This window comes from Chionomys nivalis, chromosome 11 (assembly GCF_950005125.1).
Source record: "Chionomys nivalis chromosome 11, mChiNiv1.1, whole genome shotgun sequence".
NCBI classification, from domain to species: Eukaryota; Metazoa; Chordata; class Mammalia; order Rodentia; family Cricetidae; genus Chionomys; species Chionomys nivalis.
In genome coordinates, this window is record NC_080096.1 from 6736261 (window position 1) to 6753357 (window position 17097).

Genomic DNA, 17097 nt, shown 5'->3' on the forward strand with positions numbered 1-17097 from the left:
TCTGAATTTACAAGCTCTGTAAAACCTTGTCCCAAAATCTAGATTATTTTTATTATATGTGCATTGGTGTTTTGCCTGCATGCATGTCTATGTGAGGGTGAGAGATCCTCTGGAAATGGAGTTACACACAGCTATGAGTTGCTATGTGTGTGGGTACTGGGAATTGAACCTGCATCCTCTGGAAGAGCAGCCAGTGCTCTTAACCCCTGAGCCATCTCTCCAGATCACACTTTAAACGTCTTTTGCATTTATTTATTTTTATTTACTGTGCACGTGCCTTGTCTGCATGGATCTCTGTGCGTGTGGGCATGCATTGCTGCAGAGGGTGTTGGATCCTGCCTGAGTCTGGAGTTACACACAGTTCTTAGTGTGGGTGCTGGGAACTGAGCTCAGGTACTTCTGCAAGAGCATCGCTCCAGCCCCCTTCTGAGATTTATTATCAGGTGAGTGTGCACGTGTGCACGAGGTGTTGCGTCTGAGCATGGACACGTGAGTGCCATAGCCCATGTGTGGAGCTGGGGCTGGCTCTCCCCTTCCACTGTCACATGGAAGGGTCAGGGTCGCCCAGGCCCCAGACTCCAGTCAACAGGCTTCCGTATGAGTGTTTTCACCTGCTGAGCTATCTGGCTGACTCAAACACTTTTTATCTTTACGCTGGTGAAATACTTCTACAAGAGCAAATCTAATTCTTATAGATTAAATAATTTGGAAAACCCAAGAGACAGTTTCAAAAAGCCACTCAAGTTGAATTTTTAGTACAAACGATTAGGCATGTTTGATCAGTAACTACTTTTATAATATTAATAAACAGTTCCTGAAAGACATGTGAAGTGGCCCATGCCTATGGTCCCAGCACTGGGGAGGTAGAGACAGCCTGGGCTATATACAGCAAGACCGAGGGTCAGAAAGGGTCAGACAGTCCCCATGGACACAATACCTGCCCTGATCAAGAGCTGCAGCAGGAGGCTCATACACTATCTCTCGTCTCTGCCTCCATTCTTCCCCTTCACCACACTAGCAGGCTGCTGTCCACCCTTGACCCATCCTCCATAAGCGGGACTCTCCCTCCCATCTCATCAGCGCCCGTGATGCGCAAGTTTCTGGCTCCAATGAGGTGCTGCTGTGTGTGACTGAGCCGGTTTCCTACAAATCTCCACTCACACTCACTACAGGCTGAGGGAATTTCAGTGGTCAGTTGGCAAACTCCAAGGATTTTGAAACATTAGAAATATAAAGAAATAAAACGAAATGTGAGTTTCAAGTTGCTGACTTTGCGGATCAACAAACGGCTGGACGCGTGACCTTCTGAGTCATCTTAGAATCACCCTAACTGTGGTCCGCATGTGCCACCACAGGGTTTAAAAGAGGTTTAAACATATCCAATTCATCTAGAAAAAGCATTCATTTTTTTCCCTATTATGTGTGTGTGCACAGGAGTTTGGGGGCATCCACCTCAGCAAGATGTGGGGGTCAGGGAACAACTTTCAGAACTCGATTCTCTCCTTCCACCACGTTTTTTTTTTTCTGCTTTTGATTTCAAATAAACACTGAATGTAAAAACAAATGTTTCTTTTTAAACTGAACTTTTTTACATCTATTGCCCCATTCAAATGTTTTATCATCTTATATGGTATCTTCAAAATCTGTTATCAAGGATACATATAGAAAAGTTTTTTTAAAAAATAAATAGAAACAAAGGTATTTTTCAGCTTTTATTATAAGATGACATAAAAAGTTTACTCAACAGAAGTAATTTTATTACTAATTCAGGGAAGTCACCAAATTTTTTATGCAGACAATGCTAGCCTTCTTTTAAGCATTAAGAGCATAACTGCTTAAGAAATGACATAAGCAACAATTCTACAACTACATATTCCCTAAAATAATCTACTTTTTTCTTTTTTTACATATGTGTACGCTTTAGCCAATTAAAGCCCAAGAGAAATGCTCAGAACCCAGACCTAGCGGCCAACCCTGCAGTGAAGTCAGGAGAGCTTCCCAGCCAGGGCACCAGCAGCCAACATTGCAGCTCCCTCTTCCCTATATTCTAAACACAAAAACCAGAAACTAAGAACTTAATACACAAATCACAGCCACACTATTTAAACAGCCTCACAGTTAAACATATCGAAAAGACCGTGAGAATCCAGCTCGGCTCTCCAGGCTTGTGGGGCTTTACCTGCTGAGGCAGTCCTGCTCACCCAACAGTTAAGGTTTTTCTTGTTGCATTCTATCTTAGTATTATTTATTTTACATGTATGAGTGTTTCGCCTGTATGAATGTATGCACACCATGTACATGTAGTGCCACCACAGATTCCCCTGGAACCGGAATTATGGATGGTCATGAGCTGCCTGAGCACTGGGAACTGAACCTGGGTCCTCTGCAAGAACAGTCAGTGCGCCGGGCGGTGGTGGCGCACGCCTTTAATCCCAGCACTTGGGAGGCAGAGGCAGGTGAATCTCTGTGAGTTCGAGACCAGCCTGGTCTACAAGAGCTAGTTCCAGGACAGGCTCCAAAGCCACAGAGAAACCCTGTCTCGAAAAAACAAACAAACAAACAAAAAAAAAAACAAACAAAAAAAAAAGAACAGTCAGTGCTCTTAGTCCCTGAGCCATCTCTCCAGCCCCCGAATTGTTTTGCTTCTGCAATACTGAGGATCAAATTCAGGACCTTACACACACAGTGTGTGCTCTAGCACAAAGCCACACTTGAGCCATAATACTTATCATTTTTATTTATGTGTATGCCATACGTGTGCCTGTGCCTGAGGGAGGTCAGGAGAGGGCACGGGATCCCCTGATATGTGTATGTATATGTCACGTGTGTGCCTGTGCGTAAGGGAGGTCGGGAGAGGGTATCAGATCCCCTGATATATGTATGTATATGTCACACGTGTGCCTGTGCCTGAGGAAGGTCAGGAGAGGGCACCGGATCTCTGGAAGCTAGAGTGACAGGCAGTCGTGAGCTGCCTAGCTAAGACTGCTGGGAACCGAACTCAGCAGGTTCTCTGCAGTAGCAACAGCAATGCGACTTCACTGCTGTGCCACACTGCAGCTCGGGGTGTTTGTTTTCTGTCTGAGACTTTGAAGTACTAGTTACTCCTGGGTAACCAAGCACAGACACTCACACACCTGGGCACGGCCTTTTTAAACCCTTGCCAAGCAAAGCTTGGGAATCACACACAGGTGTCAACAGCTATTTAGAGAATCTCAGATCAGCCCTCACCAACGCAGGGCTTATAATCCACCCTGAGGATTTGTGAGATACCCTGCCATTGATGCAGCACTGTACCTGGGGGCTCAGGCACAAAGCCGCCAGTCCCCACTGCCAGTTCCCGCCCCACTGTTCTTCCACACACTTTACCCAGAGGAGGCCAGAAAAAAATTAGAGACACGTCAGTGCACACTGTTCTATTTCTTTGATAAATGTTTGAAATGCATGGCAGGGAAAAGAAAGATGAGGGATTAGCTGGGAATTTTAATTACTGTCATTCTAGGCACTAATCCTGTATGCAATTTGAAACTGGCAGGAATTAGCCAACGTACTTAAAGGTAAACACAATCTGTTTGACCCAGGGTTTTAATCCCCCCAAATCACGCATCAACCCCACCTGCTCTCACTGTCTCTGGTGAACTTAGAATAACATGGCTCTGGCAAGGTGCTGTGCACACAAAGAAGGGGCAGCCTGCATCCTGAGGCTACTGAAGAATAAAAGGCCAGAGTCTCCCCATGAGGCAGGAGGCGGGCATCAGCTGGGAGCATCAGCTGGGAGACTGTGCCCTGGCCGGTCCATCTGAAAGGCTGAGGCAGGAGGACTGCTGTAAGCTAAAGGCCAGCCTGGGTGATAACATGAGTTCTACGACAGTCTGGGATACATAGTAAGACTCTGCAAATAAATAAAGTGTGCAGAATACACACACGAGTGTGGTTTGAGCTCTAGAGTACTTGTCTAGCAAGCACAAAGTCGCACTTGAGTGTGAGGTGCGTGTGTCTGTGATCCCCAACACCCTTAAACTGGGCATAATTAACTGGCACGTGCCTGGTCCCAGCACATGGAGGCACAGGCAGAAGGATCAGAAGTTCAAGGGTCATTCTCAGCTTCTTCGTATGGAGCTGGAGGCTAGCTAGGCTAGGCTACCTGAGACCCTGTCTCAAAAAAACTTTTAAGTATTGGGAAGAACTTAGAATATTTTTGTTTCTTTCATTTTAAAGAGGTATTAAAGATGGCATTTATTCTTACTAAGTTTCAAAGTACATTTGATTCTAAAAGCATGTCTCTAAATGTTTGTACTAGGGTCAAGATTGGGTAAATAAGGAACATTAAAGAATAAAATCAACAAACCAGACAAAACAATTTTCTTTTTAAACCCAGTCTTCAATTAGCATAACAAAAATATAATGAATGAGCAATTGTCATTGTCTAAGCTACCTGAAGCCTAGGAATTCATGTGGCATTTCCGACCCCTTCATGAAGTTCGGCCCTACTCAGAAGACTAGCCTCACAGTCTGCATGTGTCCCCAACATGAGCTGGCTCCATCTCAGATCACTAAACATGAGAACCTGGGAGATACTGGGCCACAAAATGTTGTGGGTCAGAGCAAAAAGTGACAAAGAGTCTCAGGCTGAGATGACGCCAAGATAGGAAAGATAGGACTGGGTCCAAAGGAAAGCAGAGCATGAGAGAGGCTTTGTATCCCGAGTCCCATAGGTGCACACAGCCTGTCTGTTCGACGGGGTGGGGGACCGGCTGTGCTAACAGAAGACAATGCCTTCAAAGTTCCTTCCAGCTCAGTTCAAAACCTGGGGCACAGACGTGAAGGAAGGGATTGGTTAGGTGAAATGTTTCTTTGCCCCATTAAGAAAAAACCAGCAACCTCCACCTGAAGAACAGACAACTGGGGATGTCTGAGCAGAAAACTGCTCCCTGGAGTGACTGTGGAGGTCACAGGACGCCGCAGCCTCTGAGAAAGTCTGAGGTTAAACAGTTAAACATAAGGAGATTAAGCAGGAGGTTAAGGTTGGGAGGTGGAGCCGGGCGGTGGTGGCGCACGCCTTTAACCCCAGCACTCGGGAGGCAGAGGCAGGTGGATCTCTGTGAGTTCGAGACCAACCTGGTCTACAAGAGCTAGTTCCAGGACAGGCTCCAAAACCACAGAGAAACCCTGTCTTGAAAAAGCAAAAAAAAAAAAAAAAAAAAAAAAAGGTTGGGAGGTGGTGGCACACACCTATAATCCCAAGACTGGGGGTGGCAAGTGACAGCAGGATCACAACTGCAAGGTCACACACACAGTCAGGAGCCAGCTCGGGAGACTGTGTGTCGTGGCCAGGCGGCTCAGCCTGTGATTAACACGCCTGCTGCCTGCTGCACTGGCGGGAGGTCCCCATGGCCAGCCCCATGGAAGAGCTAGGTGTGCTCAAGAAGGTCTGTGACCCACCCCTGGGGTGGAGAGAAATGGAGACACTGGATTCGCTGGCTAGCCAGTCCAGCCGACTGGTGAGCTGTGGTTCAGTCAGAGCCCCTAACACCTGATGTCAACCTCTGACACACATAGAAACACACATGCAGAGTTTATGGCACATGCATCTCCACAGCACTGTTTCAGAGGGAGTTCTGGGATGTCGCTCAGCGCACAGCACTCGCCTAGCAGGCACAAGGTTCCATCTGCAGTGTGATTACTTAGTACTTAATTAATTTTTAAATGGTTATAGGAAACAGAGGTCTTCTTTCGACCTCAACTCTGCTCAGAGGCTGAGTGGTGACCTAGCATGAGCATGCATGAGGCCCTGGGTTCGGTTCCCAGACCCAAAAGCAAAAGATGAAGAAAAGGAATGCGTTAAACAGAGAATCTGAGCACAGACTCAATGGGTGTTCTTTGGACTGAGAAGCAGCCTGATCTGAAACAGGAGACTGAGACAATGCCCACCCCGACCAAAGAGGCACAGAGGCAAACATGGGCCTTCTTTTGGTACGCTGCCTGCCACCAGCTTCTTGCTGGGGTTCGGCATGAAAGAAAGTTGACCTTCAATGCATTTTTACAGGCTTTTAAGACACTTCATATCCAGTTACTTTGAAATAACTGAATCTTTGCCGAGAACCTTTAAAAAAAAAAGAAAAAATAAAAAAGCACTCAGCAAGGCGTCCTGTGAAAATGCCCAGTCTAATAATATTATCCTAAAGCTAAATGATCAAATGAGCGGAGCCATACCTAACACGCTGCAGACAAAGGGTCGGTGAAGTCTGACACAGTGGTGGTCGCTCTTCAGGTAACCTGTCCAGGACAGGGCTGTCACAGCATGAGGCTCCCAGAGGACGTTTTGGGAGCCTCTGTTTGTGTCTAAGGACCCCGTGGGGTCTGGGTTTTTTAACAATGAAAAACATGACTCTGCAGAAATCACCTCTACCAAACAAGAGAGCATATTCCTCACCTACATAAGCTGTATTTTATTTTAAATTTCCATTTGCAAACATGGATTTTGTTTGAGAAACTCTGCTTCTCCCAAATCAAAAAAAAGCAAGAAAAGCAAGGTAGAATGTTCTGAAGCCTCAACTAGAATAGCCTGGAACTCACTACATGGCCCAGACTTGCTTCAAACTCGTGGCAATCCTCCTGCTTCACCCTCCTGAACTTTATGATGAGGTATAAGTCATCATGCCTGGTTTGTTTCCATTTTTTAAAAAGATTTATTTACCTTTATTTATTTTTTTTTTTAATTTATTATTTTTTTTTTTTTTGGTTTTTTGAGACAGGGTTTCTCTGTGGTTTTGGAGCCTGTCCTGGAACTAGCTCTTGTAGACCAGGCTGGTCTCGAACTCACAGAGATCCGCCTGTCTCTGCCTCCCGAGTGCTGGGATTAAAGGCGTGCGCCACCACCGCCCGGCTTACCTTTATTTTTTTATGTGTGTTTTGCATGCATGTATGTCTGTGCCCCCACCTGTGTGCAGTGCCCCTGGAGACCAGATGAGGGCACCAGATCCACTGGAACTGGAATTAGATAGTAGTGAGCCACCACAGTGGGTGCCAGGAACCAGACTCAGGTCTCTGCAAGATCAATAAGCCCTCTTAGCCACTGAGCCATCTCTCCAGCCCTGCTTCTATTTTTAAGGGGTATTTTTATATTATATTTCTTTATTTTGGTGGGAGAGCTTGTATTTTAAGGTTTTTTTTTATATTATATTTCTTTATTTTGGTGGGAGAGTTTGTACATGTCATGACACAGGTATGGCATGTCATGACACACGTTTGGCGATCAGAGAACTACTTGCAGGAGTTGGTTCTCTCCTACCATGTGAGTCCCAGAGACAGAACTTAAATCAGTCTTAATGAAAAGCACCTTTACCCATTAAGCCATCTCACCAGTTCTGTTTCAATTCTTTTACGTGAAATAAAATTCTATCAAAAAATCACGTTTTTCTGTCTTACAAAGCAATAATGAAAATAATGCAATTAGTTTATCGTTGCAACAGGGTCTCATATGGTCCAAGCTAGCCTCTACCTGTCTCTGCAGCCAAGATCGTTTGCAATAGGGTCTCATATGGCCCAAGCTAGCCTCTACCTGTCTTTGCAGCCAAGATCATTTGCAACAGGGTCTCATATGGCCCAAGCTAGCCTCTACCTGTTTCTGCAGCCAAGAACGCCCTCAAAGCTCTGACTCTCCTGCCTCTACCTCCAAGTGCTAGGATTGTAGGTGTGCATGATGGCACCTGAGTTGCAATAATTTAGTGCTGTGAAATTTCACTTATCTCAGGTTTATCATTTTAAATATTCAGACTTGTATTTTAGATATGAAGAATATGGCCTAAAATGACATTATTGTGAAATACAGCATTTTTATATTGAAATCAGAAAATGCTATAATTGTAACATGTTTCAATAATGGGGTAAACTTATTAAAAACAAGTCTGAGTTTTTGTTTTGTTTTGTTTTTGAGACAGGGTTTCTCTGTGTAGCTCTGGCCATCCTGAAACTCACTCTGTAGACCAGGCTGATCTCGAACTCACAGAGATCCACCTGCTTCTGCCTCCTGAGTGTTAGAATTAAAGGCATGCGCCACCGTGCCCAGCCTCGAAATGAACTTGTAATCATCCTATAGAAAAGCAATTTCTATGAAACTGTTTGGTTTTGTCTCTCTCCTAAAGTATATGGTCAAAGAATGAACTACCCCTAATCCAGTACTCCAATTAATCAAGCTAAAGAATGAAATATGACCCACTAAAAATTAGTAATGTTTTATTAATTCTTCTACATCTACAGATTCAAATAAATAAAAGTGTTAGATTAAGAACAATAATTCTATATTGAAATGGCTCCTTTGCTTCAAAGTTATTTCTAAAAACCTATTTAACAAGAGCTAGCACGATGGCTAAAAGGTATGCCTCCTTCTCCCAAAATAATAAACAAATAATGTAAAAAATTAATGAGGTAAATGCTATGCAAAACTGAACAAGTGAAGTAGGGAGAGGAAGACTCAGTGGTAGAGAGAGAGAGAAAGAGAATGTATCTCAAGGGAAAATTCAGCTGTCAAACGGGACAGTGAAGAAGGGTTAGGCGTTCCTATCACATGCTTTACTCTTGGTATTTGATTTTGAAACAAAAACAAACAAAAAACAACAACAACTAATACTTCAATTTTAGGCTGTGAGAAGTCTATGTGAAAATTCTGCTGAGCAGTGGTGGCGCACGCCTTTAATCCCAACACTCCAGAGACAGAGGCAGGAGGATCTCTGAAACTGAGGCCAGCCTGATACACAAAACTATTTCTAGGACAGCTAGGGCTGCAGAGAGAAACCCTGCTTCAAAAGCAAAAAAAAAAAAGAGAGAGAGTTACTTGTTTTGTTTTGGGAGACAGTGTTTCTCTGTGCACCTTTGGAGCCTGTCCTAGATTAAAGGTGTTGCTGCCGCCACCCGGCTACTTGATCTTTTTTTAATTAAAGTGAGATTCTATAGTACTCTAATACAAAACAACTAATTAGCTAGACAGGAGGTACAGGACTGTAACCTCAGCAGTAGGAAAAGGGGGGAAGGCCGGGCGATGGTGGCACACGCCTTTAATCCCAGCACTCGGGAAGCAGAGGCAGGTGGATCTCTGTGAGTTCGAGACCAGCCTGGTCTACAGAGCTAGTTCCAGGACAGGCTCCAAAGCCACAGAGAAACCCTGTCTCGAAAAACCAAAAAAAAAGAATAAATAAATAAATAAATAAATAAAGAAAGAAAGAAAGAAAGAAAGAAAGAAAGAAAGAAAGGAAGAAAGGAAGAAAGAAAGGGGGGGAAGCCCCATGAGTTCAAGGCCATCCTGGTCCACACAGCAAGCTCCAGGCTACAGAGTGAGACTACCTCAAAGATGGAAAAAGAAAAAGAATAAAAGAGTCTCAAGACAATTAATAATCCAATCAATTTATATTAGGATAGCTATCATTTTCCCTCTAAGTTTGCATGTGAGCTCTATTCCATTAGTAATTTTTCAAGGCATATGGAATATGAATAGTAGCTTATGCCATTCTGCCTGGCAACATGAAATGCCCTGGATACTGAACTGGAAATGTGGTCCAGTAAGTAGCAGGGTACCTGCCCAGCCTAGGCAAGGCCCTGGGCTCTGTCTCCAGCACCAGCATTGCTGGAAGGACTCAGATGTTAACTGAAATAATGAGTCTACAGAAAACACTGCCGCCGGGCAGTGGTGGCGCACGCCTTTAATCCCAGCACTCGGGAGGCAGAGGCAGGCGGATCTCTGTGAGTTCGAGGCCAGCCTGGTCTACAAGAGCTAGTTCCAGGACAGGCTCCAAAACCACAGAGAAACCCTGTCTCGAAAAAAATCAAAAAAAAAAAAAAAAAAGAAAACACTGCCATAATTTGGCTATTTACATATATAACTCATTTGTAACATTTCGAACTGAATTTTTTTTATTAGTATGTCATGGAATATTCATGAATGGGCAAGCGGAAAAAATAAGAAACAACAAATGAAAAAAAAAAACTGATGTTCAAATGTTTTTATTTTGAAGACTAAGAACCCCAGTGGACCATAACTGCACCAGGGAAAAGCTAGAGAAATCAGATTACAAATGACTCACTCAACCCAGTGGAAGCTCCCCTTCCTCTCAGCCGGCCTGCCCTAAGGGGCACAATCAGCTGAGATGGTACCATAGTTCAACCAAAGTCATTAAATGATGGACAGTGGACGTAGGTATAGGAACAAACTTAAAAATCACGGATTCAAAAAGGCAGGATTACTGACAACTAAACCAAATATGACTTGAACTGTTTCTAAAATACCCAACCTAAGCACTTTTTTAAAAAAAAAATGTATGGAGTTTTTCCCAAAACTGACTTTTCCCCCATCTTAGATATATATATCAGGCTTCAAACATCACTTCAAACTTGGCTTGATGTAATTTTTAAAAAATCCAATGCAGCCTAATTAGATACTTAGTGTCGAGGGGGAGCTGACTTTGACAAGAATGGACAGAATGTTCTAAATGAAATAAAAGCAGTTTTCACAGTTTATCGCCCTCTGGGTGGCACACTGGAACAAAGGATGCCTTGGCCTCTTCTGCCCTTTAATTTGTGAACACGACTTTCCTAAATCAGGCTAAGGAGAAAAAGCAATCTTTATTTTAAAGCTTGCAAAGTTATAATGTGACCATCTCATCCAGATTTCTATTAATCCACCTCTCCCAAAGTTCTCTTCATTACCAAAACACACACTCGAAGTAAACAGATTCGAGCATCCTATAGACGATTTACCAAGAATACTTGAAGACCAGGGCCACTGTTTACAATTTCAAGTTCCACTCAAAAGCCTTTATCTGCAATGCGTAAGTTTCTTGGTGGCAAGCTCAGTCAATATCAGAAGGCAGGTAAAATGTTTAGCTAAGTGGATGAATAATTACAATCGGTTAACAAAGAAAGACTATTTGCCACCTACAATCCTAAGGAATTAACTAACGGTGCTTCTGGTTTCTGTGGTGGTCATACAAGCCTTGCACATCGCCGTGAGTAAACCTCAAGCGATGAACAGTTGGCTCACACCCGGTGGGTGAGAAGTGGTCACAAACACCTTCTCGATTTCGCCTTTGGGTAAAAGGGTGGGAAGGAAGCGGAGTTTTCGCCTCTGCTACTTCGGAAATCACGTTTAAACGACTTGGAGATGAGGCGGAGAGGGGCGAAGTCGTGGTGTCCACCTAGCCGCAGCAGAGAACCGGGATCTTGGGAAGGGGGTGCGGAGGAGTGGATTCTTATGTAAGCACACACCAAAATCCGTGCGTGCATCCCCAGGCTGATGCACTTCTGAGCACCCAACACACGTACACTGCATCTCACCCAGGGGCGCACCCCCCAGGCCGAGTTCGCTACCGGAAAGTGGGCTGACACCCCCCCCCCCCGTGCGTCCCCTGATCTCTCAGATCAACACCTCCACTACCCTGGGGCTGCAATCGGGACGGTCAAGGCCCAGGTGCCCCGCCTGGGCATAAAACTGGCTTCCTCAGGCAACTGCAGCGCGCGCCTACGTTCTCCGCAGCTCAGTGGCCGGCTCTGCAAGCCTGAACCTGACCCTCCAGAGCGAGCCGGCTCCGTGCTCTGCACTCAGCCCGGAGCCCCGCGCCCAAGCAGTCAGTCCCACACTCGGGCCAGAACCCTGCGCCCCAATAACACCACGTCGCTCCACACCAATCCCTAGGCGCTGACACCATTCCCGCAGTGGGTCCTGCACCTGTGCACCTGATAACGATCTCCGCGCTGGGCCCCGAGCCTTGCCGGATACGACTTGCGCATTCGAATCCGTACATCGCCCGTGCACTCGGACCTGGCACCGGACCTGGGCCCTGGCACCATTCCCATACTCGGACCCAAACCCTGCAGCCCTACACGACTCCTGCACTCTGTCCCCACCTTGCACCCGGTTACTACTCACGAACTCGGACCCAAACCCTGCTCAATACGATTCGCGTACTCGGATCCGAACCCTGGGCCTTGGCAGCATTTCCTACACTCGGACCCGAACCTTGCCTGATACAATGCGCGCACTAGGACCCGAACCCCGGGCTCTGGCACGATTCCCGTACCCGGCCCAGAACCCCGAGGCCCTGCACGACTTCAGCGCTGTACCCACCTTACCCATAACCCAGCAGCCCCGCATGACTCCCGCCCTCAGGCCCCCACCTTGAACCGGGGGCACGGTTCCCGTACCCGGCCCCGACCCGAACCCCGCGGCCCCGCATGACTCCCGCGCTCCGCCCAACCGTGCACCCAGCTATGGTACCCGCACCCGGCTCACCGCGCCCCGCCGCTTACCTCGCGCGGCCCAGACCCCGCCACCGCACAGCAGCCCGGCCAGCAGCAGCCGGACGGCCGGGGCCAGCGCGGACGCAGAGCGGCGCAGCATCGCTCGGGCTCCGGGCGCCGCGGCCGGCCCGACGCGGAAGCGGCAGGGAGGCGCGCGGGACGCTAAGAGGGGCACAGGCAGCCGGGGACCCCGCGGCTGGGCGGCGCGGCGAGCACCGGGATGGGAGCAGCAGCCGCCGTGCTGCTGGGCCGCGCGCGCCCTCCCCTAGTCGGCTGCGCTGCGCTGGAGGCGGCGGCTAAGATGGCGGCGGCGCTCTCTCTCGGGTCCGGCGAGGGTACCCGGCCGGGGGCGGGGTGGCGGCGGGCGGGCGGGGCGGAGAGGGAGGGAGGGAGGGCGCGCGCGCACGCTCCCCGCTCCGCGGGAGCGCGAACCCACAGGCTGAGCCTGCGGGGACGCGCCTAGGAGGATGGACCCGGGAGCAGCCCAGAGGGACCCACAGGGACTTGCAGGACGCGCCCCCTGCCCATGGCCGCCCCAGAGCATCCATTCCTCCTCCTCCCCGCGGCGCCTCTGGACGCTACACCTGGAAGCCTCCTAAGGCTCCAGGCGACCCGCGCCTCGGTTCTCGAACCCAAGGACTTGCCCTTCCACCCTCTAGGATTGCAGATCCCAGGACCTCGGAACTCCAGCACCCGGTCACTTGGGCCGAGGGTGTCTCCTCCAAAGCACCTCGGTGACCTCCTCTGCCGAGCGGAGGCAATGAGCGGAGCTTGTGGGGTCGGGAAAAGGTTTCAGGGACACAGCTCCCCCTGCCCCCCAGTGCATTTGGTAAACAGCCTAGGGTGACTGCAGGACTTGTTCTCCGGCTCCAGTCTGGGGGTTTGGAAAGGGGCTGTCTCCAGGGAGTCCTGATTTACCGAAAAAACCTTTTGTGGCTTATGAGCTTGTAGCGCACTGAGTACGATGTTAAGGAGCCTTTAGGAATATATTGGTCCAAAAGAAGGGCCCCTTCTGTGCGCCTCTACGGGTTCTCTGGGGTCCACCCCCTTTCCTTGTGTCCTTATCTGTCTCCTGTAATCTGGACACGCACACAAACTGTCCCACACTAAAGGACAGGGCTGACGGAGTCATAGGGGGCTTCTTCAGTAGGCACTCGGAGACTTAATTGGTTCCATTTTACTGACAAGGAAAGTGAGATGCCTTCAGAAGAAGAGTCAGCCCTCGTCCCTCGAGGGCAGGGTGGCCTCCTTAGGGAAACACCTACAACACAAAACCCCAATAGCAGCCAAACAATTATTCAACCCAAGCTGGAAGAGTCACCAGCAATGTCAAGGGCCGGGTTTGGGAGAGTATAGGTACTGGCGAGCTGTGCAGGCCAGCTTGGGGTGAGGGTAGGGGAAGTGGGGCAGTGATGAGGCTGCGCAGAATGGGTGGCCTGTGGAGAGGGCTGTTTCGGACAGTTTGGGCGAGAAGTCCATTAGGGTAGACTGAGGTGCCTGGACATGACAGGATGGGAGATGCTACAGGAAGACCTTCAACCGCTGTGGAGAGACGCACCATGACCCGAGAGAGTGTCAAAGCAAACTGTAATGGAAATTCTCCTCTCTCTCCTTTGTTTCCCCACAAAGCCTGAAGATTCCATACTGGTAACGTCTGACAGGTTCCTGCGGCTGGATCCCTCCCAAGGTTCCTGCTGCCCATCCCCACCTCTAGACCACACCCAGCGCTCCTTTCTGCCAAAGATGTCATCCTCTGACCACGGCTGCGACTGCCAGCATTGTTGTTGACTCTGGGAGATTTCCTAGTTGAGATTACCACCTCAGCTGCTCTAGGACGTTCTGGGAAGGCTTCCCACCTCTCAGCCACAGCCGGACACAGCTATGACTAGGCTGGCTGTCTGTCTTCACTCAAACACAAGGTCAGCATCCCGACACAGCCTTTCTCAGTCCTGCCCAGGGTGTGTCAGAGCTGCCTCCCGGAAATCCACCTAGCAGTCCCTGCCTCACTTGTTGTGGCCATAAAGTACCAATCATGCTGATGGCTGCCACCAGCTCATCAGTCACTAATCCAACTGAGTCCTTTACCCACCCCACCCCCTGCCCCTGGCCCTGTTACCTAGTGGGAAGGACCAAAACAGATAGTTCCAGCAGACAGGACTGGAATTCTGCTCTCACTCTGCAAGTGGTTGTGAGCAAATCATAAAACTTTCCAAATCTTTTTCCTCGCCTGTGAAATGCAATAGCGATACCCACATCTTTAGAGTCAGGAGATTTGTGCCAGATGGTGCAATTAAAGTGTCTCACGGGGGGGGGGGGGCTGGAGAGATGGCTCAGCGGTTAAGAGCATTGCCTGCTCTTCCAAAGGTCCTGAGTTCAATTCTCAGCAACCACATGGTGGCTCACATCTGTAATGAGGTCTGGTGCCCTCTTCTAGCCTGCAAGCATAATGCAGAAAGAATATTTTATAAAAAATAAATAAATATTTTTTTAAAAAAAGTGTCTCGCAGGGGATTGGGGGTGCGGCTCAGTCAGCAGGGTACTTGCCTAGCATTCCTGAGACCCTGGGTTCCCTCTCCAGCACTCTGTAAACTGGCTGGATGGCACATACTTTACTCCCAATACCCACAAGGTAGAAGCCAGGAGATCAGAAATTTAGATCATCCTCTGCTACGTAGGGAATTTGAGGCCAGCCTGGGCTACATGCGATCCTGTCTTAAACCACGGCTGGAAAGACAGCTCAGTAGACAAAGGCTGTAAAGCCTCTCGCACCAGGTCTGATGGGTCCCCAGGCCCCACATGCTAGAAGGAGAGAACCAGCTCCTGCAACTTGTCTTCTGATCTCTCTCTCTCTCTCTCTCTCTCTCTCTCTCTCTCTCTCTCTCTCTCTCTCTCTCTCACACACACACACACACACACACACACATAATAGTAAAATGTAAGTTAAATTTTTGGTTTTGGGGGGGTTTTGCTGTTGTTGTGTGTTTTGGGTTTTTGTTGCTGTTGTTGAGTTTTGTTGTTTTTTTTTTGTTGTTGTTTCATTTTGTTTTGTTTTTGTTTGTGAGACAGGGTTTTTCTGTGTAACCCTGGCTGCCTTGGAACTCACTTTGTAGACCAGGCTGACCTCAAACTCAGAGATCTAACTGCCTCTGCCTCCCAAATGCTGGGACTAAAGGTGTACACCACCACTGCCTGGCTTCTTCTTGAACTATTTTATTAATGTACATGGGTGTTTGCCTGCATGCATTTTTGTACACCATGAGGAGGGGCCCAGGAAGGCCAGGAGGAGGCGTTGGATCCCCCTGGAACTGGAATTACAGAGGGTTGTAAGCAACCATGTGGACACTGGGAATCGAACCCAGGTCCCCTGCAAGAGCAGCCAGTGCTCTTAACCATCGATCTAGTCCCTAAAAAAATTAACATGTGTCATAGAGCCTGGCACACATGCATGTAAATAGATGATAGCATGCTTTTTCCCTTGGGAGTAGGTGGCTTCTGGCTCCTGACACACTGCTGAGCACATAGTAGGTACTCAGTAAATAGCCCAGTGGTGGATTGAATGAATTTCTGTGTCCATTTTGTTATTAGTAGTGTTAATATGAAGTTCAACATTCAGGTTTTTGTTTTGTTTTTTTAAAGAAATAAACCTACTCTGTAGGTTTCTCGGGGACCTTTGAGATTTTCAGAACATGAAATCAAGGTCTCATCTCAGAACTAGTTGGTGTCGACAGACTGATGCCACAAGGGACATTCAATGTATTCAGGTCTGTGAAAACCAGAAACAAAGCTCTTCCCTGTCTGGAATCCTGGGCCTCTTATCACTCATCCTCACTGTCCCTTAGAGAAGCAAAGAGGGGGATGGAAAAGGCCGGCACCCAGGTGGTGTATGATTGTGAGCTTGGGCAAGCTGCCCATGCTGAGACTCTGCCCATGGAAGAGTCTGTCCAGCTACAAAGGTCAATTTGAGAATCTTGGGAGCCAGTAAACTTGATTTCTAGTCTGCCTGACCAGAGCCTCAGCCACAATGGCTCTTTCCAAAGGGACTGTTAGCTGTCCAAACAGCTCGGGAACAGGGCTCAGTCTGGATTAGGATAGCAGAGAGAGTCTGCCAACAGAGTCTGGGGTTCCGGGAGCAACTGAGGAACAGTAGGAGTGAGCCATCTCCCAGGCCTGCCTTCAGGATCGAGAATACGTAGGTGCTTTGTTAGTTGGTCAAGGAAAACTGGAACCCCGTATGTGAGGCAGGGAGGGGTGAGGACAGGGTTCTGGAGTCACTGAGTCCTGGGAAAATGCTCTTGATAACACGAGCCTCTATTCCCAGCTCTCACCTGCCAATGACGCTTACATCATGTCTCCAGCAACCCTTTCCAGAAGGTGCTCTTGTTGTTCCTGTTTCACAGAGGAGGAAAATGTCAAATTTCCTTGAAGGTTCATTGCTACAGAGCAGGACTACTGGGAACCAATTTTATGAGTGAGCCTGAAACAGTAGCCTATGTATGAACTACACGCACACACACGCACACACACACGCACACACACACACGCACACACACACGCACACACACGCACGCACACACGCGCACGCACACACGCACACACGCACACGCACACACGCACACACACACACACGCACACACGCACACACACGCACGCACACACACACACACACACACCCTCCAGGATCCCACAGTTGGCTCCATCACCTCAGAAGGTAGCTCAACAGAGATGGCATGGTGGCACACACCTTTAATCCCAACATTTGGGAAGCAGAGGCAGGTGAATCTCTGGGTTTAGGCCAGCCTGGTCTACAGAGTG

The 17097-nt window shown here is 48.2% G+C and overlaps 1 protein-coding gene across 4 annotated transcripts in view; it reads right to left on the minus strand.

The window, feature by feature from the left end:
- Clstn1 (calsyntenin 1) overlaps window positions 1–12611 on the minus strand; it is a 65777-nt gene extending 53166 nt beyond the window's left edge. For all 4 annotated transcript variants that reach the window (XM_057783943.1, XM_057783940.1, XM_057783942.1 and 1 more), the window contains exon 1: window positions 12295–12611. In XM_057783943.1, coding sequence (XP_057639926.1) covers window positions 12295–12385 — 91 coding nt within the window. In that variant the 5' untranslated portion in view covers window positions 12386–12611. The remainder of the gene's footprint in view (window positions 1–12294) is intronic.
- Between the last annotated feature and the right edge of the window lie 4486 nt (window positions 12612–17097).